This window comes from Aythya ferina (genome assembly GCF_964211825.1).
Source record: "Aythya ferina genome assembly, chromosome: 2".
NCBI classification, from domain to species: Eukaryota; Metazoa; Chordata; class Aves; order Anseriformes; family Anatidae; genus Aythya; species Aythya ferina.
Window position 1 is genome coordinate 51,914,845 of NC_140297.1, and position 27,402 is coordinate 51,942,246.

The 27,402-nt window shown below is 37.2% G+C and overlaps 1 protein-coding gene across 2 annotated transcripts in view; it reads right to left on the reverse strand.

Annotated features, from left to right (window-relative positions):
- Positions 1 to 224: 224 nt before the first annotated feature.
- KDM1B (lysine demethylase 1B) overlaps positions 225 to 27,402 on the reverse strand; it is a 28,639-nt gene continuing 1,461 nt past the window's right edge. For both annotated transcript variants that reach the window (XM_084507447.1, XM_084507448.1), the window contains 20 exons: positions 26,015 to 26,117; positions 24,966 to 25,090; positions 23,154 to 23,243; positions 22,264 to 22,375; positions 21,520 to 21,636; positions 20,492 to 20,530; positions 19,200 to 19,404; positions 17,906 to 18,090; positions 16,765 to 16,941; positions 15,818 to 15,892; positions 14,298 to 14,435; positions 12,646 to 12,817; positions 11,440 to 11,567; positions 9,878 to 10,009; positions 9,138 to 9,212; positions 8,089 to 8,205; positions 6,974 to 7,099; positions 5,600 to 5,722; positions 3,610 to 3,762; positions 225 to 3,037 (listed from right to left, as the gene is read on the reverse strand). In XM_084507447.1, the coding sequence (XP_084363573.1) occupies positions 2,954 to 3,037; positions 3,610 to 3,762; positions 5,600 to 5,722; positions 6,974 to 7,099; positions 8,089 to 8,205; positions 9,138 to 9,212; positions 9,878 to 10,009; positions 11,440 to 11,567; positions 12,646 to 12,817; positions 14,298 to 14,435; positions 15,818 to 15,892; positions 16,765 to 16,941; positions 17,906 to 18,090; positions 19,200 to 19,404; positions 20,492 to 20,530; positions 21,520 to 21,636; positions 22,264 to 22,375; positions 23,154 to 23,243; positions 24,966 to 25,090; positions 26,015 to 26,117 (2,476 nt within the window). In that variant the 3' untranslated portion in view covers positions 225 to 2,953. The remainder of the gene's footprint in view (positions 3,038 to 3,609; positions 3,763 to 5,599; positions 5,723 to 6,973; positions 7,100 to 8,088; positions 8,206 to 9,137; positions 9,213 to 9,877; positions 10,010 to 11,439; positions 11,568 to 12,645; positions 12,818 to 14,297; positions 14,436 to 15,817; positions 15,893 to 16,764; positions 16,942 to 17,905; positions 18,091 to 19,199; positions 19,405 to 20,491; positions 20,531 to 21,519; positions 21,637 to 22,263; positions 22,376 to 23,153; positions 23,244 to 24,965; positions 25,091 to 26,014; positions 26,118 to 27,402) is intronic.

A 27,402-nucleotide genomic window follows, 5' to 3' on the forward strand; every position in this document is an offset into this window, starting at 1 on the left:
AGTACTTTGTAAAGTTTGGAGGCAAAAGATACTATTTTGGTATTGTCCAAGTACCAGCAAAATTAGTAGTTAGAACTCAGCTGTAGCACAGGACTACTGAGGAATTGTTTAGCTGTAAGAATATGCTAATATGAAATCTTAGAGCAATATCAAGTTTAACAAAAATGTAGGCTTAGCCACTAGTTAAATTTCAAGAAAGAAAACAAAACACATCACAAGTGCCCTGTGGATACTTTCCAGTTTTATTCTGCTGCCATAACATAGTCACACAGAAGAGTTGAAGTGTAACAGATCATGCTCTGCATTCAAATATTTTTGATAACATTTAAACAAACCTGCTCAAAAAAAATTCCCTTGTTCTTTATTTGCAGGGAATAAATTAATTAAACACAAAAGTAAAACACATACATGCTTGAAATAAAATTTGACATAGGAAATTAAAAAATTGGGGGGACATTAATTAAGAATGAAGCCTCAGAACCAGCCTGATGTTCTTATATATTTTAAATCACCATAAGCTAAAGTGGAACATATTTTATTTACTCCTCAAACTTAAGTGCAGTACAACTCTGTTTAAGTGCCTTGGCACAAAAATAATATACAAATAATTAATAGACTAGGCCATTGATAAATGCATCATTTCTTATTTTTTCTTAATGCTATAAGAAGTGTGCAGCAGCTGAAGCCAAAGGTGACAATATTTGTTCCTGTCCATCTCTATTTCCTAGAGTGTATCACTTATCTACCTACAGAGCCTGTAGGTAGATTTAAAACCCCAAGTACAAATTAACAGGATGGAAGCACATGCCTAAAATAAGCATGTTCATGCAAGCTTTCAACTGTAGAAATGGAAGCTGAGCTCAACTTTCCAGGCAGTTCGTTCTTAAATACACAGTGGGCTTATATGCTCTTATGGAGCTGACTGAAGTTTAGACCAAAGTCAGCTGTAAGCAGCCACTGAATTAATGTCTTGAGCTCATAGTAATAAGCTTTTTTTTTCCTCACATTCACAAGCTCCACTCCTATTAATGTTTTTGCATGTAATAAACTGGGAACTCAAACATATACAGCTCTCAGTCTTCCCTAGGTGCACTGTAAGTGGGCTTGTAATATGTGAAATTAACAAAGTGCAAATGATTACCAAAAGCAAAATCTGACATTTGATTATCTTTCATCCTCAAAGGATTTTGTCTTGCTTCTTATAGCCTTTAAATTACAATTTAATACTTGGAAATACTTTTTAAACTGTACATATTAGCCTTTATGTAGAGAAAAAATTATGAACAGTTACACTTTCCCTATTAATCCATATAATTCAGCTTTAAGAAGCAGAACAGAATATATATCTGAAAAACATCTAGTTATATAAACATCTTCACCTTGTAAATTAAAGATTAAATAAAGATATTTAACAATATCCTTGCTACTCTAAAAACAAATTTTAGGTATTTAAAAAGAATTGCATTTATTCAGTAGGATTTTTCTTATGGTTGCTTTTGTCTTTTTCAATGACAGTTTTATGAAAATAAGCACTGTAACATAAAAAAAAAAAAAGCTTTGTGTCACTCTTACATGAAGAGATTAAAAAATGAAAAAGCCTATGCTTGAGAATGAGGGAAGGAGAAGAATAAGTGCTTAGTGGCCTTCCAGAAACATGAGCTCTGCAGTAAAGTTACATGGAAGGCATAATGGAACAGAACTAAGAGTTGTTGGTATTTTTTTTCCATTACTACCATTTTAGTGGAACAGTAATACAATAGATATTCTGGTTGTGCCTGTCCTACTTCTATTAAAAAATACTTTGTCTTCCCCATCTCATGGAAAAGCTATTAGATAGATGCTTAGCCCTTACTGAATAACTCCCACAAGTTGCTTTTAATAATACTTTAACAACAAAAGAAAAAAAATCAAGTCAAAGTGCAAGCCACCTGGTTTCAGCCCTTCATAAAGTGTTAATATTTTCCCTCATTCATTTTAACTTATTTTTTAAATATAAAAGCTGAATGAGCCATTAGGAACTTAGAGTCCTTCTTTACTCCTTGCTGTACACTCATGTCGGTAGACATCCTCTACTCAGCCCAAGTGAATTTGGAGTTTTGTTTTCAAAATTATTATAGAAATATAATATTTTTAAGATGTCCTATTTCTAAATGATCAGAAGCACTAAGGAAATCTAAACTTACCCTATTGTAACAAGGATTTCTCTGAGTAAAACAGGGAGAATATTTAAAAGAAGTTTTTAAAATTATGTAAAAGTTTACTTTTCCTTTCAAGTTTTTATAAGGTATAATAACCTTACTATGATTGCACTGTAAACTGTTCCAGCAGTCTGATTTAAACAAACTTGATATTCCAAAGCCTAAGTGTTGGAGGCTAAGAAACTGAAAAAACACTGTAGAAGAGGTTATTGATTACAAGTGGAAAGAATGATAGTTGAGTTCATTCCTACAGTAATTCTAGAATTTGTCTAGGTTATTCAGGTTTTTGGGAGCAAGTTTGAACTCCTCTGAGCATAATTCACCTGAGAAGCACAGTTAGTGGAAAACTTGTATTCTCATTACTAACTGCCAGCATTTTTAATGCTGTATGTTAACTTAGTCTTGTTTTAATCTGACCTTCTGAAATGAAGATCTGCAATAGCGTGACTTGAGCCACACAGAAAAGGACTCACAACAGAAGTTCTGTTAGTTAAGCTGTGGCCAGGGACTCCAATGTCACTCTTGCTAGTAATATCTTAGCTGGAAAGAAAAAACAACCCCAACAATAAGTATTGTTAGGGCTTGGAAAGGGGAAGCAACAACAAAATAGGAAAAGGAAGATGAAGATTTTATCTTCAGGTACCATATGCTATTAAAGTACCATTTAGAAAAAAGACAGCAAATAGGAAACTTGAAGATAGTTTTATCCACAGAAAACAATTTAAGATATATTTGTAACCACAAAATTTCAGTACTTAAAATGCTGCTATTTTGCTCGCTTCTCGAACCCCACTCAAGTAAGCTCCTGTAACGGTCTGAGGAAAGTGCCTGTTCGTGGCCTGTATTAAAAAAAGACAAAGTGACTTGTTTCTAAAACTATTAAAACAGCTAGAATTTCAGTTTCTAAGATCAGTTATGTTTTCCTTAAGCAAATACCGACATTTTAAAATGGTATGGAAAACTTGAGTGAAAGTATTTAAGAGGAAAGACATGATTTTTGGCAGCATCAAGATCTGCAAGCAAGTCAGTCTGTTTTACTGTCTGTACTTCAGCGAGACATGTAACTGCTGGTTCAATATAGAAGGCACCTGTGCCATCAGCAGCATGCATTTGTTACATTACACACAAATACAGTAACAGCAAGATAATTTGACTAAAAATACAAGTGGAGCATGTTGTCTTGTCATATTTTGTTCTTACGGTTATGCAGTTTGCTCCCAACCTCAGATACTTGGCAAGCTTCCTGTTCCCAATAATAGGAATTAAAGAGGGGTCTGTGTCAAAATCAAGAAACATCAGCGTATTTGTGTAATAGAATATTTATATGCTACCTCTAAATTAATAAGCGTTGGCTAACAAAAGATGATCTTTCATAAATAGTTCCCCAATAACCTTAAACAAAGATACTTACCTCACCAGCAAAAAAAACTTTTCCTTGTATGTCTTCAGCTATAATGTCATAAGCTTCACCGCTGCCTCCTGTTCTTACGAAGCTGTATGCCATCTGGAGCCATGGATCTTTGCTCCATCGAGTAACAAAAAACTTTACTGGGTCTGGAACCTCCTGTGTAATCAAGGTAAAGCTTATGTGCTACACAGAAGAGCTCCTATTTGGATAGCTTTCCATAATCTTTAGAGAATGGCAGTATTATTACAACACAGATTGGATTAAATTCCAGAATTAAATTCCAGTTTTCTTTTGACTAGTGGCATAATTTTTTTTACTAGACATGTCTGATGGCTGAAACATTACAGTTGCACTGTTTTGAATGCAACAAATCTGGATATTATATCTAGAACTACACAGAAAAAAAATCCTGTTAAAATAATGCATAGTCTTGCAAACATGTAAAATACCAGTATCAACATCATTCAGTATGTTTGTGTGTATAACATAAGCACTTTACATCTTAGTAAGGCACAATGCTTTGCATGTTCTAGCTTGTTAAATCTCAAAATATAATCTCCATTTTGTGGATTATTTTATTCCAATGGAGAAATAACATGTCTAAAATCAGAAAGTGAGCTAGTTTGAAAGCTAGGTTCAGGGAGAAAACAGAAAACTAAGGCCATAGTTGAACCTTGAGAGTAATACCATCTATTCTTTGTCACACTACAGCATGTAAATTCCACACCATTCTACCAAAAAGAGCCTGAACAACTGTACGAGGGCTCGGTTAACTACAGCTGTGTCTTACTCGTAAGGAGTTTGTGATAAGTAGACAAAAATACCTCTGATTGTCTCTTGCACGACATCTGGTATCAAAAACAGACTATTCCGTTCAGGTAGCACCCAAAATACTAGAGTGCAAGCAATCGAAACAAGAGCTGGCCAAACAGCTACATATGGCAAGTTGCATGGACATCCCAGAATTGGTACACCCCTAGAAGCCACCTCATCTTTGCAAATCCTGCAGCACTGTGGACAGATGGCTGAAATTCACAACTGCTATAAACCACGGGAACAAAGAGGAGAGAATTGTCCTTCTGGGCTAGTGCCAAAACCCAAGACCTGTTTGCTGCCTGTATGTAAAATAGCAGGTATGTGGACTTGCGTTGCCATGATTCTAGTAACTGTAAAGCTGTCACCAAAAGTTTGTTCAGCAGGTAAAGGAAAGCTTTTGGATGCCAAAAATCTTTCCAGGATTGTTAGTCCAAGCATTCCCTGAGACCTAACTGCTCAGAGTAATTTAACTGCAAGATATTACAGTCCATTAAATAGAGTGCAAATAACATTACTAAGTAATAACCTTCTTCTTGCCCCAGATTTATCGGACTTTTCCTATTAGTGCTTATCCTGATGATGAGCTGGTGGGGAAGTAAGGGAATTTTTACTCTATTTCTTTACAGTCAAGCTAGAGGGCCCTTGACTGATCATCTTGCTTGTACCTCCACCCCCAGGTATCTCAGGAAAGGCTGTTTCTTATTAAAAGAATAACCTTCCCCCACACAGACACCTGCATCTAATTTCAGTGGCTTTTTATGCTGGAGGAAAAAAAAAAATTATTATGCTTAGAGCTTTTATGATGTATTAGAAGCAGGGATAACCAACAAAAAGTTTGGGAAAAAATGACAGTTTAGGAGTGTATTACCTTCCTGAAGTACTGATTTATTTTAATTGTCATTTCTAAAAGCACTTTGAAGGCAAGTTCATTTCTGGTGTTCTATTCAATACGTTTTTTCCTTGGGACGGATCTAAGAAATCTCAATATGTATTTTTTAGACAAGAGACCAACTGTTGTTTTTACCATATCTCAAAGGATGCATATGTCCTCAAACACACAGAAAAATTAAAAATCAAACAGGGAAACTTTGGTACTTTAAACATCAGGTAACACAATCAAAAGCTTTGTCTGTTGGCAAGTTAATTCATGGTTTTTAAGAGAAGAGGCTTCTCTTACCTGCTCCTTAAACAGCTCTCGAAGTACAGTCATACACTGCTGCAATACTTGTTTATCATCTAAATTCTTAATGGTTGTCACAGCATCTCCAGTGACCACTGACATTAAAATGCTTTGTTTGCCCTAGAAACAAAACATTAACATATTGCATCACTTCAAAATTACTAGTTTAGGTACCTGGAGTGCTGCATCCAGGTGTGGGGCCCCCAGCCCCCACAGAAGGATGTGGGGCTGTTAGAGAGGGTCCAGAGGAGGGCCGCAAAGATGCTCACAGGGCTGGAGCACCTCTCCTGTGAAGAAAGGCTGAGAGAGCTGGGGATGTGCAGCTCTTAGAAGAGAAGGCTCTGGGAAGACCTCACTGCAGCTTTTCAATAAAGGGGGTTTATAAAAATGATGGTCAGCGACTTTTTGCTTGATAATTTTGTAGATAATGATAGGACGGGGGGGGGGGGGGGGGGAGTTAAAACTGAAAGAGGAAATATGTAGATTAGAAATTAGGAGGAAGTTCTTCACTCAGAGGGTGGTGAGGCCCTGGCACAGGTTGCCCAGAGCAGGTGTGGCAATAAGGCAATTCTTCTGTTACTAAACTTGATAGCTATCAGAGAATAGTTATCTATTCTATTAGCTGTAGATAGCACACTGAACCTCACGTAGAATGAGCTCCCAAGTATTATGGAGAAAACTTCTTTACAGAAAGCCATATACAGGTATTGATATTGTAATAACAGAGTGCAACCTTCACAGGATAGTTCTTTTTTTGGTTAAGTCATGGGATTACAGAGTGACTTTTAACTGATGCCAAGTAATAAGCAGCACTTGTTAAAGCATGAAAAATTGTGTGTAGGGTGCCTGCTTGGAACTGTCAGGGAAGGGAAACAATGTCAATACACTGGTTTGGATCATTTTTGAAATCGATTAATTTGGCCTTGCATAGCTCAGTTTCATGCAAAACCTATTCTTTGTTTTCTGCTGCTTCACACAGCCATTCAGGCCACTGCAAGCCAGTAGCTATTAGTAAACTGGCATCGACTTTTTTAGGTTTAAGTAAGGAAACAAATGTCCTAAACTGGAAGTGACTGGCAGACTTTCCCATATTTGTTCATCTGCAGTTAGGTGTTACACACTTGTTTTCAGGATAGCTTTACACTAAAAACATTAAATTTACTTGTATATTATTTTGTAGACAAATCTGGGAAAACGCTGCCATTTATTACAAAGTATAAATCAACTTTTTCTTGCTAAGAAGTGATTACACTTCTTTTAAGAGTAGCAGAAAAAAAAAAAGTGAAGCTTTCAATTTTCAGTAACTATTGTACGAAAATTACAAACTGTATTTCTAAAGGGACAACAGAAAATACAGATGGTGTATGATACCTCTGGATCCATGTCATAGAAGACGCTAAAAAGTCCACGTTGGCTGGAATTGGGTGGAACGTGGCCAAAAAAATCAGCTCCTTGAATTTTACTGTCCCAAAATCTATAAGGAAACTGCAAGGCGATCTAGAGAGAAAGAAAGAGAGAGGGAATCAAATAATTTCATACTACAGAACTCAAAACTGGTCTAACTCTTTTGCCCTTTTCCACTCAATTAGAGGCATACAGTTCTGTAAGGGGGTCTCAACAAAGACTGTATGGGCCTGTTCACCCAGGGGAACAAGGTGGGAAATAAAACTGATGTCCCAGAAATTGAAAACAAAATCAAGTTCACAATTTAATTCACTATGGAAAATGCTCAAATTCGGCAGTTTTTACAAACTTAATGCAGAACTCAGAATTACCCACAATGGATGGAGATCATTGAATCTTGCCTTTAGATTTCCACACTGCTATTGTCTGGTTTCTGGCATTACTTCTGTTACTATTTTGTTCTAAACACAGACCTTACAAGGGATCTTTTCACGAGCAATTGTCTTTTTGCACTGGGAAAATGTAGATTTTACACTGGTCAAATACACAGCTTTCAGTATTCATCTGAAGTAGTTCATATATTTGTTAGGTCAAAAGGAATGGGAATAAGAAAATATTATGAGAGTTTGGGAATATCTAAGATCAATGTAAGGCTTGCATAAAAAGTTTAAGCTCTGAAGTGATTCTGCAAACAATTTCTTTTAAAAAACAGATTTGAGTTGGGAATGCTATGAAATACATTTGATCCTTGCTAGCATTTTTCTCTTCTGAGCATTTTAACAATGTACAGCGTGCAGGTTAAAAAAGAAATGAACACAACTATTTCCACTAAATTTCTCAAATAGTAGAGAAATAGAGAAAAGAAGCAGCTCTACAAAATGTTTCTTTCCATGCTTCCTTTCCCTGTCCCACCCCCTCCAAAACTGCATGTAACAGATGCGTCACCGAAGATTTTTGGCTAGAGAATACAAGGAAAACCAAATGTCTAGGTGAACTCTTAGAAATGCACAGCAAAAGCAACAGGGCCAAAGCAGCCAATGTTTCTGTGAAAAGAAGCTGAAACATACTCCAAATTTCCTTACCTTCTCAATGACTCCTGCTCCCAAACTGTTAATAGCTTTAATTTTTTTTTCTGACAGTGGAGGATTAAACTGAATGGCGTTTTTCTGAAGAAGGGCCAGTGGTACGGTCACTAATACCTGAGAGAAATAATTACAGTCACAATAGCAGCAAAAGCTGAACACTGCACTTAAGCCTAATGGCATCCTCTTAACTGTCTTGGATTTTTCATGTAAGATACAGCATAATACTCACCAGACGTCTCAAGATTAGTGTCTGATCTTACTGAGCATTAGATTCAGGTGAGAACAGGTCCCTCAGTTCACTCACTGGCTTTTAAGCTGCAGTCTGCTGAATTGCTTGTATCACTGGCTAACCATGCTGCTAATTTTAATACCTCCTGTAAATTATAGTCATTGACTATCAGATTAAAAGAACTGTCTTTTTGAAAGGAGGAAAGATGTGTTTTTGTTGTGTTTTTGTTTTTTTTTTCCCCTTCAGAGATTCCCACTCTTTAAATTTTGTTCAGCGACACAAGTGATGACAATCCAGTTTTGATCACATTTAGGTATCGTTTTTAAAATGCCTAAAATATAAATTATGCAGCACAAAACAGATGGGGACACAGGAAATAAGGGTGACTGAGAAACATGGGTTGTTGAGTCCAGCATCCCAAAGGGAAAAGTTTCATGGGGTAGACTTACATGTCAAGTGGGGTAAAGCTGAGTAGGGAATGGAACAACAAAAAAAAAAAACATCTGCCATCCTAACTGTCACTTCAGAGACCAGATAAAAATCTATGTGATTCACATTTTTATAGTGCTACGTTTATAGATCTTAGATCTTTATATCAACTAGTACTCAAAACTCAAGCATGTGGAATGAAAAATATATTCTGTGACACGCAAATACAGGTCATTGGAATATACAGGTGAGTTTTCATCTCTGAGAGAGTAGAAATTGGACTAGAGAGTCTTCTGAGGAAAAGGGAGGGGGAAAAAAAGTACAGGTCCTGTGGTCAATACTGCTCTTGTGTTCTCCAAAATCCATAAACTTGAAGCATATTGGTTACCTTTTGGGTTCTCCACACTGTTCCTTCTGCAGTAGTGACCTGTACTTCTTCACCCGAATAATCAATGCTCTGTACCTATTGAAAGGCAAGTGCAAAAACATTATACTACAAAATCTATATGTGCAATATAAAGTCAGACAAGAATAGCTAATATAGCACCAGTCTGCAAACTAGTTAAGTACAAATATCCACAGAAATATTGAAAGAAAGGAAAAAAAACTTCTATGTAGCTGAAAAAGAAAAATCATGATTCTAACATACCAGCTTATCACATTATGTTTAAGTACAGATGGTCCTCAGAGAGGCTTTCCAGAAATAGTATAAAGTGTTCCTTGCTAGAGAGTTCATTACTGTTCATTACAGTATTCTTTAAAAATTCAAGTTAGTTAAAGTGATTTTTTATTACTGTATACCTTTGACACTGCATTCATCAAATACTATGATTCAATTTATATAAAATTATTAGACTGCACTCCATTTAAACTACATTTAGACTGTAGAAATACAGCTGTGTTTTCAGTATCAGAGATTTAATATAAGTAGTATTACTTGATGCTAATGGCAACATCAATAATTTAAATTCTGATCAGTCAGAAACTTAACTTGTCCTCTCTTTTCTTAAAGCTAAGCTGGAATAACTGCAGCTGCAGATTTACCTGGTCGAAAAGAATATAAAAGATATGATGTGGTGTGTCAAAGTAAAGCAAGGCAAGTACTACATTAACATTTTCCACACTTACTGGGAAATTCAACCGGATGTCCAGTCCTTCTGCCAGTGTATCAATCACTGTAGAATACCCCACAGTTAGAAGAGTGTGATCTCCAGCAAACTGGGCAAAAAATTCGTTATGGTCCCACGAGCGTGCAGATACCTGTGGGCAGAACATAACTAGCTGTCGCTACTGGTGAGGTGACATGGGTACTAGCAGAAGTCACACAGCTTAGAAGAAGCCACCCTAATTCCCTTCACAACCCGAGGAGGGGGGAGGAAAGCACAGCACATTAATATATTGCAGTGCTGACAAAAATAAACTGCGTATTTTCCTGAAAACTCTAAATGGCATGTAAATTGCTGGATTAAGAAAAGTAATAATATGAGTTGGTCACCAGCACATAATTTATAGTTCTGCTTAGGACAGGAAAAAAAAAAAAAAAAAAAGAAGTGGTACAGAAATTCAGGTGGATAGTAGTTGATTTATTTCAGTTTTCTCTCTCCAGCAAAGCAGCCAGATTTTACAGCCCTAAGACTTCCAATAAAAATTGAAATACTTCCTACCATGAGAGGGAAATGAGATATTAAAAGATCTCAATATATTTTTTCTCTAACTTTGCAGATTTTTCCATGATATCTTTCACTGACAATAGTGATATTTGCACTAAGCAATCACCACTTGGCAGTTAAAAACCTGAAGCAATTCTCCTCAAACTGCTATTGAAATGCCAATTCCTAACACTGCAATTGCATTTACCTCATATTTTGATTTTCAAATCAACAAGAAGATAAGTTTTAGCATCTGTCTTATTTCCCCTGGGTGCTAATGAAGTGGAAAAGTTTGACAGATCAAAATATTCTCCATTGATTGTCCTGGTATAACACTGTCTTGCAGATTTTTGTTATTTCTTATATGCTTCTCAGTTCCGATCAGATTTGTGCATCTGCACACATCAATCAGCTCTCCCACTACCAGCATAAGTTTGACCCTAAACATCTCTAACTCAAGCAACAGGATTGAGTAAATAACACACTGCAAACATCATCATACTTTGATATTTCCTGAACCTGCTTGGTTAACTCTGAAGTCGCGAGGAAAGCCAAGTATCACATAGGCAACAGAATACCTAGGAGTGGTGAACTGGGGCCACCGTCATGGTGTTGGAACACTTCAGAAGTTAAATGCTTTTATTCTCAAGATACCTAGCAAGGTAGAGAAATACCTCAGTTTTTAAACACAACTGAGAAGCAGAAGTCACACACAACATCTGAGGCCGAGTAACTCTTGTGAATTCTACCACCCAGATTCTCAGCAAAATGCCCTGATTCCACTGCACCAGCTACTCACAACTTCTAAAGTTAAAGAGGATATCGCTGCAAGCACCTCATGAACTCCCTTTAGATTACTTAAGGAGGTGCTGGAATTTGTGTCACGATGCTTTTAAAGAACGGGTTAGGGATATAGGAATAGTTTAGGGCTAGCTGATTCTTCCTTGGGGCCACGGATGAATCAGATAGCTTGTCAATGTCACTTGCAACACTATTTTCTATAGAGCTCAACCATGTCAAAAAACAGCTGTCAAAACTCACCTGAGAGAGATTGCTGCCACAGGCGTACTCCAAGTTACTGAGATGGAACTGTAGTACTTTTTCTTCCAGCTCACTGAACTGGATACCAGACTCCTGAATGAAGGCTTTATAGATCTCCTGTATTTTCTCTGTAAAAGAACGTGTTTAAAATAAGAATATATCATGATTCATCAGAAGTCCTACTGCATTTCAGTATGCTATTCTCTGGATCACATGATTTTCAAGCTTACTACTAGTTTGGACTAAGATCTTTTTCGTCTCCCCCAGAAAAAGAAACACAAGATCCTTCTGGTGATAAAATGTAGCTCTGTTGCTTAAACATAGGTTTCCCTACTAAAATCTTTCAAAAAGGAAACATACATAATTTCAGGAAAAAAGGAAAAAAAAAAAAAAAAAAGGTTTAAAAGATTTGTTTTTTAAAGGGCAACAGCATAGTCGGGATAGTCAATTGAGACAGTAGAGAAATTAATTGTTTAGTTATCAATGTACAGTTGAAGATATTTCAAGGAAAAGAGCACTTCAATATAACAGAGAATCCTTGCAAATAAATAATTTTTTTTAAGTTAAGGAGATGAGAAATTTGATCCAGAGTTCACTGAAGACCACGGGAATTATTAATTCTGCCTTACTGAGCCCACAGTGAAAAGATTTGGGATGCAATCATTTCCAAGCAAGTTTTATTTGTTGATGAATATACTTGCATGCTGTAAGTGGGAGGCATTACCAACAGAGATGGGGACATTCTTGGCAGTAAAAAGCTTTGATCAGGCTCTTTTTTAGACAGATTAGTCATGATGAATAAAACTAATGGCTAGCTATATCCTGCTTTGGTAAGAAACAAGTCTTTTGAACTGCTATTGCCATTAGTTTTCTGTATAAAAAAAAAAAAAAAAAAAAAAAAAAAAAAAAAAACCTACATCTTGAAAACAAGATATTACATTAAAAGTAATACAGAATTCTAAAAGCCTTCAAATTAGGCCTCCTTAAAAGTTACACGTGACATTTTAGTCTCTGTGTATATGGTAGTCAGTCAATTTCCCTTCGTCCTCCTGAGAGTCACATTATCACTGCTGTATTTAAGGTCAGATGTGCAGCCACACACTTTTAAAAAGGGCCAATGTAAAAGACAATTTAATACAAAACTCTGAATTCTGATGGTTATGAGCACAGCCAACATCTTCACTTTTAAATACATCTCCCACTTACCACCAAGAGGAACATCTTGATGTTGGGTTTTATCTTTTCTCCACTCAGAGACAACATCTAGGATGGCATTGAAATGAAAGTCCATACGTTTATCAATAGTGGGATCTGTTATCCTTCCACCTTCCTGGATCAAGTCACATTTCTCCCCTAGTTTGTGCATTTTAATGCCAAGCTTAAGAAAAAGACATTTTATTGCTTTTTAAATATGGAAAAACTACAGTGCCTAGCCTGCTCAAAGTTATTTAAAGAAAGGTGAATCCCTCAGATTTAAGCGATGTCACTCAAAAAGCATCCATGACTTTAAATAATTAGTCAGATTAACTCAGACTCTCATCCTCCTAGCACTGAAATACCAACAGCCCTTCTATCCCTTAATTGTCAACAAACCATGTCTCCCCACTCCTCCATCCTTTTCTATATCGTGGATTCTCTGAAACCTAGTCTCCAACTTCCCTATCAAGTCAGGGGCTAGAACAGAGTTGTTGGGTCTGTTCTCAGTCACAATGAACCAGTTTCCTTCGTTTTTACCTTGCCTTATCTTCTTTTTGCCATTGAAATCAGTTCTTTTCCACAGTTTTCTGGTAACTTATCCCCCAACAGTTCCCTACGATTCAGGAATCAATAGGATGCATCTCATCAGATAATGCCCATTTTGTTAGCAAACAAGCAAAGAAGGAAACGATTTTGAATTAAACCTAGTATCTTGCTCTGCTTGTCCAGCTTGTATCAAACACCCAACAGACCTAAGTCAGAGAACAGACTGTATGTTCCACAGTCGGTCTGGAGAAAATATCACTAGAATAGCTCTAATTTCTTCCTAGGGCCTTGTTAACTTGAACTGCACCCCAGGGTTTTTTTGCATACCCTCACATATCTCCAAGGCTGTTGCTCACCAATGCAGATCAAGATAGAGCTGGACTTTGGATCAAAAATGACATCAAAGACCACATGGGAATGGGCACCCAACATGTATTCAGAAGTCATCGCTCCTCACCTCATAACTAAAATGTGACTTAGAACCAAAAAATACATTTTTGTTCTTCATGACACCGTAGAGCACTACACTGTTAGAACAACACGGGCTGGATGTGCATGTCTTCCTGAACAAACTCCAGATTCAAGCTCCACTTGGGGAAATCCTGCTTTCTACTCAAACAATCAAGCTGCATTGCTTCTGCAGCAGTAGCTAGTAAACTTATTAAGTGTTATTTGTGCAGAATCAAACTAGAAATACAGAGGCCAAGCCGAGGCAAGTCTATCATGGACACAGGTATTACAGCAGCACAGCAACAGCCTCCCACAGTAAAGCCCTTCTCAGCTCCGAGGATTTGCCTGTACTAGAATCAGCGGACTACCAGGAGCCTTTTTACATTTTTATCTCCAGACAAGGGCAAAAATGTGGTTACTTCTGGTTCTGAAGCTGAAGCCACCCTAGCTAGCTTTACATAAGGTGCCTGAGATCGTTCCACAGCCCTTGTCTGTCCCCAGCTGTTACCAAAGATAGGATAGCAACGTGGAGTTTACTTGAAATGCAGAAGAGCATTTTAATCATGTCATGAAAAAGGACTCCCACCCTTACCCACCCACCCACACCTGGCTTTTAACAACACTTTTGCACTAACGATAATGCATGGCCACGGTAGGGAACCCACTTGCTCACACATTAGTGCCATGGGGTTGTTGACACATCCGTTGACAATTTGGGCGCCTCTTCCAACGGTGACTCCCGTGAATGTCTTATCATCCCACACTCGGCCACCAATTCTGTCCTTAGCTTCTAAGACAATGACCTGTGACAGAATGCAGTTTAGGAAATTGTGAGGCATGATTATAATAAACATATCTGCTCAACTGCAGAGCAAGGCGGAAAACAAAGCAAAACTGGACAATCAAACTAAAATCCATCAACACTAACAATCTTAACACTATTTTTGTTTCTTGATATAGCTAATTTATGCATTTAAATTTTAATGTAAAGGTTATTCTTTAGGATATATATACACACATAAAATAACTGATACTTTAAAAAGCAACCGTAGTTTAAAAAAAACAACAAAAAAAACTTTTTTTAAAAAGGTAAAGACATATTTGGAAAATCTAAAAATTGGAGTTCAAGGTTTGCTAGAGACTTTTAAATACAATTATCTGACTACAGTGTCCACCTTAGGACCTCTATAAACCTTTTGGAAAAGTTTATTCCTGTGGTATTCCGAGAATACTTTATTGTCATATTTCTGTCATTTACACATACTTTCTTCAGCATCCACCACTTATCATAGTCAGACACAGGATACTGGACTGAATGGATATTTTATCTGACTGAATATGTTTATTATTATTTACTTGTATTATATTTTTGTCTTTAGATAAGTCTTAAAAAAAAAAAAAAAAATCAATCTCTCCAGAACAGCAGACAGCAAGAGGAAAAAATAAAGACAATGTAAAAAATAATTACAATCAATATATTTCATATATTTAAAAAAATGTCCTGCCAGTTGATAACTACATATTTTACTGCAGGAGGGCTTTCCACAGGACTCAATGGGCAATAAGGCTGCACTGCAATTTGCTCTTCAATAACCAATGAATGAGATAGTGGTGCAATAGGATCTAGGGTTTCACTTAAAAAAAAAAAAATAAGGAAAGTAACGTGCTCATTCAGTTCCTTAAACATCAGTCCTGCAAACATTTCATGTGCAAAGAGCCCCACAGATTTTCATAAGAACACTCTAACGTGTTAAATTATGTCAACATGTAAATATTGTGGGATCACACTGCTAATGATAAATAGGAGGGAAAAGGGAGATGCACATTTTTAAATTAAAAAAAAAAAAATAGGTACATTAAATTGCACAAAGGAGAGAAAATGTCCTCTCTTTTAAACATCCATCATCAACAGTTATATTATTTGGACATGAATATCCCTGTCTTCCCTATCCTCCCAACTCAAGTCTGTGCAAAATATTCAGTACTTGCTTTACTGGATTTTAGATAAAAGTAAATGCTGTCTTAAACAGCAGTTTTACTCAGTAAAACCCCAGATTTCACAAATTAATTAGAATGCCCTATACTTAGGTGTTTATAACAAGAATATTGTTATGCTATTATATTTTCAAACATTTTCAAAGCAGAAGTCTGATTTTTTCAAGTAATGTACTCTCAACTTTCTTACCTTAATTCCAAAGTTGTGCAGTTGTCGAGCTGCTGCTAATCCTGCTGCACCAGCCCCAACAATAATGACAGATTTCTAAAAAATAGTAAAATACTTAAATAAATATAAATAGTCAGAGCTAAAATAGAAGTGATCATTGCACACAATTCTTGCTAAATTTTAAATACCCACAGATTTCAGAATTTAAGTGGTCTTGTCCTCTAATGTAATCATTTAGAAATGATACTGCATTTAATATACAGAAAAGGCCAATTGTAGCTTTGAAAAAAAGTTAAAGTTTTTAGGCACTTTAAATTCAGATGTCTTGATTTCTTTTAACTGGAACAGCTGAAGTTATCAGGCAACTAACACACTTTGTAACAATTTTAATCACAAATTGGGTTGACCAATAAAAACTATTTTATAAATTGTGACCACACAGAAATATGCTTTCCATATGTAAATCAACTTACTATTTCTAGGAGGTAATCCATTACAGAACACGTTCATTCTACAAGTTTCTGTGTGCTGTCATACAGATTGCTACTCGTAAGGATGTACCCTTTAATCATAGCTCTTGCAACCAGAGAAGGAAATTCGTGTTATATTCTATGGAATATAATATGGAAGCTGTGGTGTGCTACAGCATTAAGCCACAAGAAGAACCGAGGCATACTGAATGTGGTTCCCACAGTTCCCATCCATCTAAAAAGCGAAAATCCACGGGACTGGACTTCACAGATGTCTGGGTGAATACAAACTGTGCTGGCAGACTCCAGTGTCTGTAATTTCCATAAGCACTGAAGGCAGATGTGGAAGGATCACGTGAAAAACAAGCAATATGTTTGCTTTTAGATGCAGTTATGAATTAAATGACAAATAATGAGAAAAAAGAAAAAAAAAAAAAAAAACCACGCACCATGTAGTTTTATAGCATTAATAACACAGGGATTTTTACAGCTACTTACATTGTGGTATTCTTTAGGAAGAAGATACTGGTCAGGACTGACTGATAAAATCCCTGTATTAATTAGTCCTTTCCTCGTCATAAAATAAAGTATCCTCTCCATTTCCTGTACACAGCGAATACGCACAAGCCCCCGTACAATGATATGATGGATACATTTTTGAGGGGTGAGAGCCTCCTGTAAAAAAAAACAAAAGACACGCAAAAAAGGAAATGTTGATAGTCAAATATATTCAGTATTTTCACATTTGCAGTGTATTTAAACTGTAGACCAGATGTTAAGGTTAATCATGACTCATAGAGCATTTTCAAAGCAAGTTTTGTGGAAGTTTCTTGCTAGCCAGCTGTACAGATGAAGGTAACAATTTATCTCTTCCAACCTTCCTGGAGATAGAAAGCTAGACTGACACAGAATAAAAGCATGAGTCTAAAAGAAACTCTTGCAAACTCCACAGTATGCTCTATGAATACAGCAGTGGCCTTGAAATCCATCACAGACTGCAAAATGAATCTACCTGGTGGCAATGGTCAGTGGCATTCTAGTAAAATCCACACTGAAATAGAATTCAAAATAAAAAAATAGATCAGTATCCTAAAGCTTCATATTAATCAGGATATCAGTATCTGAAAGCTTCAGTATGTGAAATTCTAGCTGGCTTTTGAGTTCGTTTATATTGAATATGACAGAGGCAACGCGACTGAAGTAGCATTGTAGTGTTAACATAAATGAAAAGACAATCATGCCCTTGTCAAATGTTCATACAAAAAAAAAATCTCCAAAACCTCCAAAAACACCTCAACACCTCCAAAACATTGTTTAGAAATATCCAAGCGTCCCTTTAAAAGCTAATAGCCGGGCAGACTTGAAAGTTTTAATGCTTATAACATTTTTATATGTGCTGCAAAATAAGCTAGGCATTAAAACTGGAGGGGAAAATAAATTAAAAAAATACATAAATAATAAAAAAGGAAAAAAAAGTCTTAGAAATATTTTCCAAAAGGACAGGAACAGGTTTTCTGGTGTACAGGATATATCTAAGAAGAGAGTCTAATCCCTTTGCTCTCTTCCCCTCAAAATCTCCACATCCCATAGCAGTAGCCATTATTTGTAAGCAAACAAATTAACTTCTAGCATGTCTTACCTTGCAGTTTGTGTACCACAGAGCCAAAATCAGGTTTCTCAAGGCCAAATACATGGTCGGGTCTCGTGAATATTCTGGGAACTCATAGAGCTCATCCAGTTCCATGACATCCGGCCTCACACAAAGTGCTTTCCCACATTCATTGGGCTGGTAAAAAGGCTGGAAATATTTGTTCATTCCTGCAACTGAGTAAAGACACATGGAGAAAAAAGAAAGAAAAAAAAATGTCATATTCCATTGTATCTTTTTATCCTTTTCCCTTTACAAGCAGCGAAGCATCCCAACCTCTAGCCACTTTTGGAATGATTTCATTCGTATCACTCTCCCCTCTTACCCTCCAGGCTGTGTGGTGCTAATTATTGTCCTGGTACCTGATGTGTCTTGGACCTGTCAGAGCTTAAGTTTTGCTAGAGAGAAACACTGTGTGCCCTCAGATGCCGTGACAGGTCCAACATGGAACAGGATCTGAATTCAAGTCCAAGGTCTAGCACCACTGTACCCCTGAACCACTTTCATCTTCAGCTCCCAACACCACCCAGGGTGAAGAGTAACTACAAGTAATCCTCCTCCATGTGCGGCAATGGTGGCTCTGCGTAATGAAGTCGGTTTTCTGTTTGTTAAGCAGATAAGCAACTGTTCAATAGAGGAGTGGATTTATTTTCAGCACCTAAGGACAGCAAAGCCTGCTAGGATGAGACAGAAACTGAACTTTCCTCAAAGCACTCCCTCTGAGCTAGCATTGAAGTGCATCATATGGATGAGTATGGGAATTCTGCATTACCTTTTTCCGTGCCAGGCCTATTTTGCAGATCAGCACACCCAGGCTATCAGTCTCACAGAGATGTTATTAGCAAAAAAGTTAACCTAAGCTGAATCCAAGTGCCTTAAGAAACCCAATCCTTTTCTCCAAAACCCAAAGATCGCCAATATCAAAACTAGCAGAATCACATTTTGTTTTTATAAATCTTTGTTTCCTTAAGAAAGCAAATGATTGCTAAGTACCCACATACTAATTTCCCATTTGTATTAAAAAAATAACAGGTACTAATCCAAAAGCCTACGAGATCTGTGATTACACCTTAAATAAACGCCATGAGAAATGTGTTACCTTTATCTTACACACAAATAAATTGCAACAAAGAAGTACAGAGGCAGTCACACAGAGAGGGTGTATTAGTGCTGAGAACAGAACCGGTGTTTCTGAGTCAGGAGCACTGTGTGCCTTATAAACTCGGTTATAAGACAAAATTCATCACACCTATTTAAGCAACAGAGCCCTGCAGATGGCTCTTACCAGTCAAATTAGGCACGCTCTTTAGGTGCTCTAACTTCACAAGGTTGGATTCACCAGGTAAACGATTAGTGCTGGTACAGGATGGACTCATGCCCACGCAGTCTGGATAATATGCAGCTAGAAAGGGAGCTGCCACACTGTCTTTCAGCAAAGGAGGGAGTATGAGCATGGAGTACCACCAATGGTCTGAAACTTCAGCCACTCTCTGGCCAAGCGGAGAAGTGAAGGAAAGAGGGGAGAAGAGAACACGTCAGTACTTTGAAAACGTTGGAAAATGAACCAATTCCCCCCTCCCTCCAAAACTGAGACCAAAAAGCACTAGAAGTACCAATCTCAGAATGGCAAGTCAAAAAGACATTTTCTCTCCCTCTTTCCCCTTCCTCAGCCTGACACAGAAAACCTGCAGTCTGAACATCTTCCTCAGAAACAGAGCTGAACCTTCACAAACTCCATGCCCATGTGGAAAGCAAACAGATGAGACGTACCATGATGATAACCTAATCAGGCCCTTAATAAAACATTTACAGTCGCTTATGCATCCAGAAATCTGAACTTAGAAAAGTCTAAACTGTTCAATTTTATTTAGATTCTGCTATCCCCATCCGAGACCTTCTAAAACCCTAACAAATGCTAACGATTCAGCCTTGTTTACAAAGCAAACATGCATTAAGAAAACAAAACCACCAAGCTCCTCCAAGAGTCAACAATAATCTTGGACAGGTGTCCTGAGCCAGAGGTACCTCAGAGACACTTGCCAACGACAGCTTATTGAACATCAGATCATCCTCGATCTGAAATGCGGGGTTACACGGTCATAAAGTCATTGTAACACCAACACACATCAGGTTTTGTGTGGTGGGCGAGAGGAGAGAGAAAACATGGTTTGGTGTTCTTTTGCAGCTTTCAAAAAGAGGAGACTAGTCTGACTAAAGATAGAAAGCACCTGGAAGACAGGGAAATTTGGGGGGTGGGGATTGTTTGTTTGAAAGCTGGCAACTGAATGCTGTTGTTTTGCCTGATCAAAAGAGAGGATTAGGAGAAAACTTTGAACCACTGATCACAACCCAAAGACACCAAGAACCACCTGAAATCTAACTGGTAGCGAGGGAAGAGAGGAAAAAGATGAGAAAGTGGAAAGCCCGAGGCTCTGTTGCAAATAGTGTTCGACAGTTTCCTGAGCAAAATGCATAAATGCTACTAAAATTGGCCAAAGGACAAAGAAAAGACATATGCCATGCTTTAGGGTTGGTTTTATATTCTAGAATAAATGAGGAGGAACAACCACTACTCACCAAGTCCTCAGGCATGGAACACTGGTCTGAGCCCTCCGTCTGAAAGAAAAGTCAATTGAGTCAGAGCTATTCTTAGGCCGTGCAACAAAAATTCAATATAGAACAAAGCAATTTGGCTGTGGCACAGTTCCTTAAACATAAAAACCAAACCAAAGAATTCATTAGTGTTAGCTTTCTGTAGCACAGGCGCTTGTATTAGTAAAAATAAATACTAGAGAAATGTATAGTTAAAAACACAACACACCATGAAACCAAAACACCCTAGAAAATGTTTCTCATTTGTTAAATAAAATAGTCTCTACTGACCAGACGTTATATAGGTCTTATTCCATGAAATGGAGTGGAACACTGAAACAAACAAATTGGGGAGGGAAAGGGGGGAATTTAGAGAGAAATTCTGGGAAGATTCCACATTTTTCAGAGAGAAAATCTTCCAGTCTAGACTATAAAAACAAAGTTCTCTCATTTATTTTAAGAATATCACAAAGTTCCAAGATGAAATGCCAATCCTTTCACATGGTCAGTGTTTTCGTGTTATGTTTTTAGCTATAACAATTCTATGGCACTGTAAGGACTCTCAAATTTCAGGAGTTACCTTCAGGCCAAAACTGAATATTCTCCATTTAAAGCCGCACGACAAACTTGCTAAAAATTAATAAAAGCTCATAGAGCTTTTCAAATGTTTTCCTCAATAGTAAAGTATGGCCAAACAAAACAAAACAGAACACATATTTTGGTGTATGTCTATTTCATACATGCTGATAGTCTTTTAGTAGCTTTAGAATGAGTGATTTTACAGTTGACTGCAGACAGAAAGTATTTCAGATGCTTCTTTCTTGATATTTTCACTCAGGAAACAAAAAAAAGCCAAACAGCTTGTAGGCTTTTAAGCCATGCGGCTCTCCAGGCCATCGGACACTTGTTTCGAAATTAGAAACATTAAGCAGCAAAACAAGAAGTAATTTATGTCTGCAAACAAGAAAAATGTACTTGTTAGTTTCAGAATGAGCAAAAGTCTTCTATGCTACCTTGGTGGAATTGTTTAGTTTCATACCACATCTGTATGTTTTTGCTATCTGTGGTGTCAGCTGGATTTCCTTTGTCAGCTGACGCCATTTACCACATTCTGGCTTCGTGCACTGCACCTACAAGTCGAAAAACAAACATGTTTTCACTCGTTACTGACTGATTACAGATAAGGTTAATGAAGCATAACTAGCTGATCAGAAAGAAGGTAGACATGAGGAAATTGTTAAACACAATTGTTAAATTCATTCTCCTGTAATGCTCAGGACATCAGTAAGACGTTTGGTATATGTAAACATAAATCTTGGGTCAATCTCCTGTAAGACTTTATTTCACTACAGAACCTAACTCCAAAATTGATTCAATACCCAGTTACACTACTGTCTTCAGTGGGCTTTCCAGGTGTTGCTGCAAAAACAGATCATTTACTATTTCAAAAATAATAATTTTTTTTTTTTTAAAAAAAAAACTTCCTTCTATTCCCGTATCTCCTCTTCTCCCTTTACCAGGGAAATTATCTTGAGCTTTTCCCAAGCCCTCTGATACTAGAAAGCCCATCTGAAAACTCAGCTGACATACTGCTTGATCATACAATATCAGAAAGTCTTTCAGTGCAAGAAATCAGGAGAAGATAGAAAAGAAGGGGCAAGGGGAGCTCACTTAGGCATCAGAACAAAACCGCATACCTTCTCAGGCTACCATCACACTGAAATACACCCTCTTACATAAATCACTCTCTGTCTTACCCAGTAAGGAAGCTGTTGATCAGCCATGAAGGCTTTTGGACTGGGCTCGCTTTTACCATTACTTGTCCAAATCCTTTTCCAGGCAGTATATTTCTCATAACCATCTTTATGGCTAAAAAGAAAGAGAAAAGAAAATAGCAAGCAGTTGGAAAACTGAATGATCTATTTCGTTTTAGGCAACAGTGGTTATTTTAAAATTAAACATTTTATATAAGGACAGAGAAATAAGGTTGCAGAGCTCTGCATTTTCCTATTAAATGCAGAGGAAGTCATGGCTTTTATGATAGCAATAAAGAGCATCCTGACCGCTATGTCCTCTTGATAATGAGCAGACTTCCTGGAATCTGAAGTCTGAAGAGAGCTACAGGTACTGCTGAGCACACAAGTACCCGAGAGCCTCAGTAGAGATGGACTCGACTCCCACACAAATGGAAAGGAGCTTGGAGCCTGAAGTGTTCTCTGAGACTCCAGACACTGAACTGCAAGCGTGAAAGCCTTGCTGATTGTGGTCATACACAGAGACAAGTTCTGCTGAATTCACATTGCAGAGTGAATCTGCTAACTAAGAGAAAATGGATGTACTTAAAGCTCTTCTCATCTTTTAAAATTCTCTGCTGTCATTTTAAAAGGAAGGAAAGGTTCAGAATAACTGTCCCTACAAAACACCTTGCACAAAATAACTGGTTTTGTTCCTGCTACATATTCATGTAGATGATTAGTCCATACAACACCTGCAGTTTTACCACCAACAGCTAAGTGTAACTTCCGATCAAGCAAGCACAGAGGACAAGACTTAGTATTATACATATGTATATTAGGTTTCAGCACTTGTATCATCTGTCAAAATTTAGTAAGAACTGAAAAGGCACAACCTTAATTGGCCAGTCTACCTTCGGTAATAGTGGTCAAAGCATTCATTGCAGAAGTGTTCCCCACAGGAAAGATGATACCATCTCGATGTATAACCATTTTTAGCACATCTGTAAAACAAGAGACATAGAAATAGCTTTATGAAACGTTTCAGAAAAAAAAAAAAAAAAAATCTCTTGACAATAGCACATTCTAGAATGTGAACAATATCTTCAGGACAAGCCAGGCCATTATGTTCCATTCATGAAGGCTGATTTGCACGAGGCACTACAGCCACACTAATAACAATAACGAGAAGATCATTTCAATTGTCTCAGACATTTCCAGTTTCCAAACTAAGCAGCACCAGATGCAAAGGAGGCAAAGCATACACAATACACAGTTTTACAGTTGGTCTGGCTTCCAGCAACTTCCCTCCAACAATGGTCCACTGAGCCTTTCTTTAGTAGCCTTTAAGCAGATGGTTCCTGGACACGAAATAGAGTTGCTTTTACACTATCTACAGCAACACACAAAGCATTTTCCAAGTGTCCTTCTCTGTAGGAACTTTACCCTTCTTTTGCCTTTTTATTTTTTATTTCATTCTGATCTTAGTGCAGGGGTGAGAGGAAGTCATTTCAATGAGCGTTTTTCGTGTATGGGTAATCGATCGATTCATAAGTCATTACAACATCTAGTCCCCAGAACAGCTGACAGAACTATACATGCAAATCTGAACGCAAAACAGATGTTGCCTGATTTTTTAACGTGACCAAGTTGGCTGCAATTTTAACCCAACGAGAGGAAACCCTGAGGAATCCGTTACACATTCTGGGCATGTCTTCCTGATACACTCTTGGAAAGAAATATCCATTACCAAAGATTATATTAATTACGCAAAGCGATCACTCTTCACTTAGAAAACTCTCATTAAACTCAATGAAATTATTCAAACTCATGAGGTAAAAAACAGTGGCCTAAGCTACTAACTGAAATAGCTAGAAATAAAATGATCTCATGTCAAATAAATGATACTGAAAACACATATTCTAGGGGAAAGATATATATCTACCACAACATTAAAATAACACTTCAGAAACATGACTATGCGATATCTGTTGTTTCCTAAATAAAAAGCAAATCACCAACACAGATTTCTCAGGTGTCTGAATTATTTTACATCATTGAAGAATAAATAAAACAAGGAAAGTGTGCCCCAATTAGCTAGGGAGGGGATGATGCCATGTAATTACAGTCTGCCTACTGCATACTGAGATCTAATATCTTTCTCGTTGCAGATACTGAATGCACAGTACTGACAAGATGCATCTCCAGGGTAAGAATGCAAAAGGACTGTCCAAAAGTCATGAACGACTTGAGAACAAAGAGTTCAAATAAGCACGATTGTCTCCCAAGACCTAAAATGCGAAGCTGAGACTCTCACTTCAGACTGCAAAAACATTCCAAGAAATTTCTGCATTTGTCGGTTTCTGCAGTACATGATGGTTTCATTTTCCATCTCAAAAGCACGTTTAGCTTCCTCAGGCTACCCTTGCATGCTCTCAGTTTCACAGAAGCAAGGTGTGTTCCAGAAGACACCCTTAATAGCATCAGTAATCTTATTCTAAGCTAAAGACACGCTGTATCAGATTTAGTAACTTGTGCAGAAGAAACGTATCCACAAAAGGATAACTGTGACACTTCCCTGGCATCTTAAGTCTCATCTTACTACCATTCAATTCTCTCTCTCTCCATTTAGAAATGAAGGGATTTTTCAGAATGCAGTGAAAATTCCAAATTTCAACTGCAACTTTAGAGAAGTCTATGAAAAACCAAATTAAAAAGGAACAAACCTTTCAGCTGCACTGGCAAAGCAAACGGGACATGTTGCGGTGCATCCAGCTTTTTCACACTTCCTATATTTCTTCTCTGACGCGTCGTCGTCATCGTCTGCTGCCTCAGCCGCTTTCTTCTTCACCTAATAAAGAATAGCTGAAATCTGACCAGAAATGACACGGTTGCGTTTTACACACAGTGGTGTTCAGATAGCTTTGCAGGTTGTGGCATAGCATTGAAAGTTTAAAATGATACAGACAAAACTTTCTGAATCCATTGTGAAGTAGCTGCAGCATGAAACAGCTGTCAAAGTAGGTCAGTTTTTCTACCAAAAAAAAAAAAAAAAAAAAGAGTAAGGATGGAAATATCATTTAAAGCTAAAAATGCCTTGCCCTAGCTTAACTGATGCCACTAAAGAAATTATAAGCAAAGATTCCAGTTTAAATCATAGTTTAAGCTCCATCACATGTTAATGAATAAGGCCTCAGGCGTTCCTTCTATTTCTCCTTCAGAAAAATCTCTTCTTCATACACTTATTGATATTAATTAGTGGCAATCTTCTCTGCACATCAAATAAAATATTAGGGCCGTGGGGGGGATGACTCCAGATACAAAGCTGTATACCCTATGCCTCTTCTAGGCCTCAAAGGTACTGCATATTGTGTTGTTTTAGGTCTCAGTCTCAATTGGCAGACAGCCTTGTTTGGCTGCACAGAAAACTCTGATTGTATTTTTAACACATCAAGAATTTACTAGTTACAGCAAGCATTCCTCTTTTCTGAATACTCTTCATAAATAAGGAGCGTTGACTATTTCTTCACAGAGTTAACAAATTCTCCCTCTCCCTGGATAAATACTCTGAGATGATCCACAGTAAAGCATTCTTTCTTTATAAATATAAACAGGGAAAAAATTAAAATAAAATAAAATAAAATAAAATAAAATAAAATAAAATAAAATAAAATAAAATAAAATAAAATAAAATAAAATAAAATAAAATAAAATAAAATAAAATAAAATAAAATAAAAACTACCAAACCACGTGTTTTTAAATAGTTATAAATACCTGTCTTCCAGAACTCCTCAGAGGAAGGTTGTCTGGAGACTGGTCTGAAGAACATGTCTTTTTCTTTGTTCGTACCCTTCCAGTTGACATTGTACTATTAGACCTGGGGGGAAAATTAAATAAATAAATAAATAAAGCAACAGTTAAGGAAAAATTAAAATTAAATTGATTAAACTTGCAGAGCTGTCTAATCACCACTCTTAGAATGCTACTTCAGTCAGAGTTACCTAGACAGAAATCTGTTTAGCTCGGCTATCAATTCAGGGGAGAAAGGAGAACGAGGCACTATGAGGAAAGGAACAACAATCTTATTTTAAACTAAATTCAGAGTTAAGATTAGATCCTGGAGTACATCCTGACAGGCTATTCCAGATCAGCATACCCTGGATTTCAATAATCTGATTTGTGTTTGCTTTACGTCAAGATCTGGACTGGAATTAGGGTTGGCAAAGTGAATAGACATCAGTCCATAATGCAAGCTTTGAAATACCAGTCTCCACAATGCTCTTCCTACTAACTACTGATTTATCGGTGGCAAGAGATTTGCACTGCAAAGCACTTTTCCAAACAGCCTGATCAAGAGATGTTTAATGCCAAGTGAAATACCATTTCCTAGACTCTCCTGTCTCACACCCTCCTGTAAAAAGGCATCAGAATGCAAAGCCTAAACAGCTGCATTTGCATGGCAATTTTAGGCAACTGGAATATCACAAACTTAGTTATTAAACATACTTTGGGAGAAAAAAAAAAGAAGTTTAACACCACGAGATAGATCTATACTTGTCTTTAACTACATTGGTGGGAAAAGGAAGACCATAGTTCATCATGCAAGCTGGAAAGCATGTAGTGTGAGAAAGCATGCCAGAGATATGAAAGCACATTTAAAATGGCATTATCAAAGGCGTTCTTTTTGCAGGGGATAAAATAAAATAAGGAGAGCCTGGAGGAAGAATTAAATCTAAATGCACTCCACCACACAGAAAGGAAATGGAAATAAAACCCTTGTACTACAGCACTGAGTCACGAAGGTTATCTTGTTGCAGTAGGGACTAGTTTGCAATTTTTATTTTTTAATTTTTTTAATATTTCTGGAATTCCTCAATTCTCCCTGTTGTTCCAGGCCGTATCCTCCTCGTTCAAGCTGGGATGTGCTAGCAGTAGCTATATTCACGAATTTTGCCAGAAGTAAAGGTAGCAGGAGGAGAGAACGAGCACCTTTACGAAGTTTCAAATGAAGCTGACATAAATCAAGTAAGTCGCTGCTTTATTCTGCCCTCAAGACAGAGGGAATTGATTTGGGTGCAGAAGGGAAGGGAAGATTCACACAATATATGTGAGAAGGGAAATGAGTTTGGACAAGCCAATACAAAAATTAATATTTTTTTTCC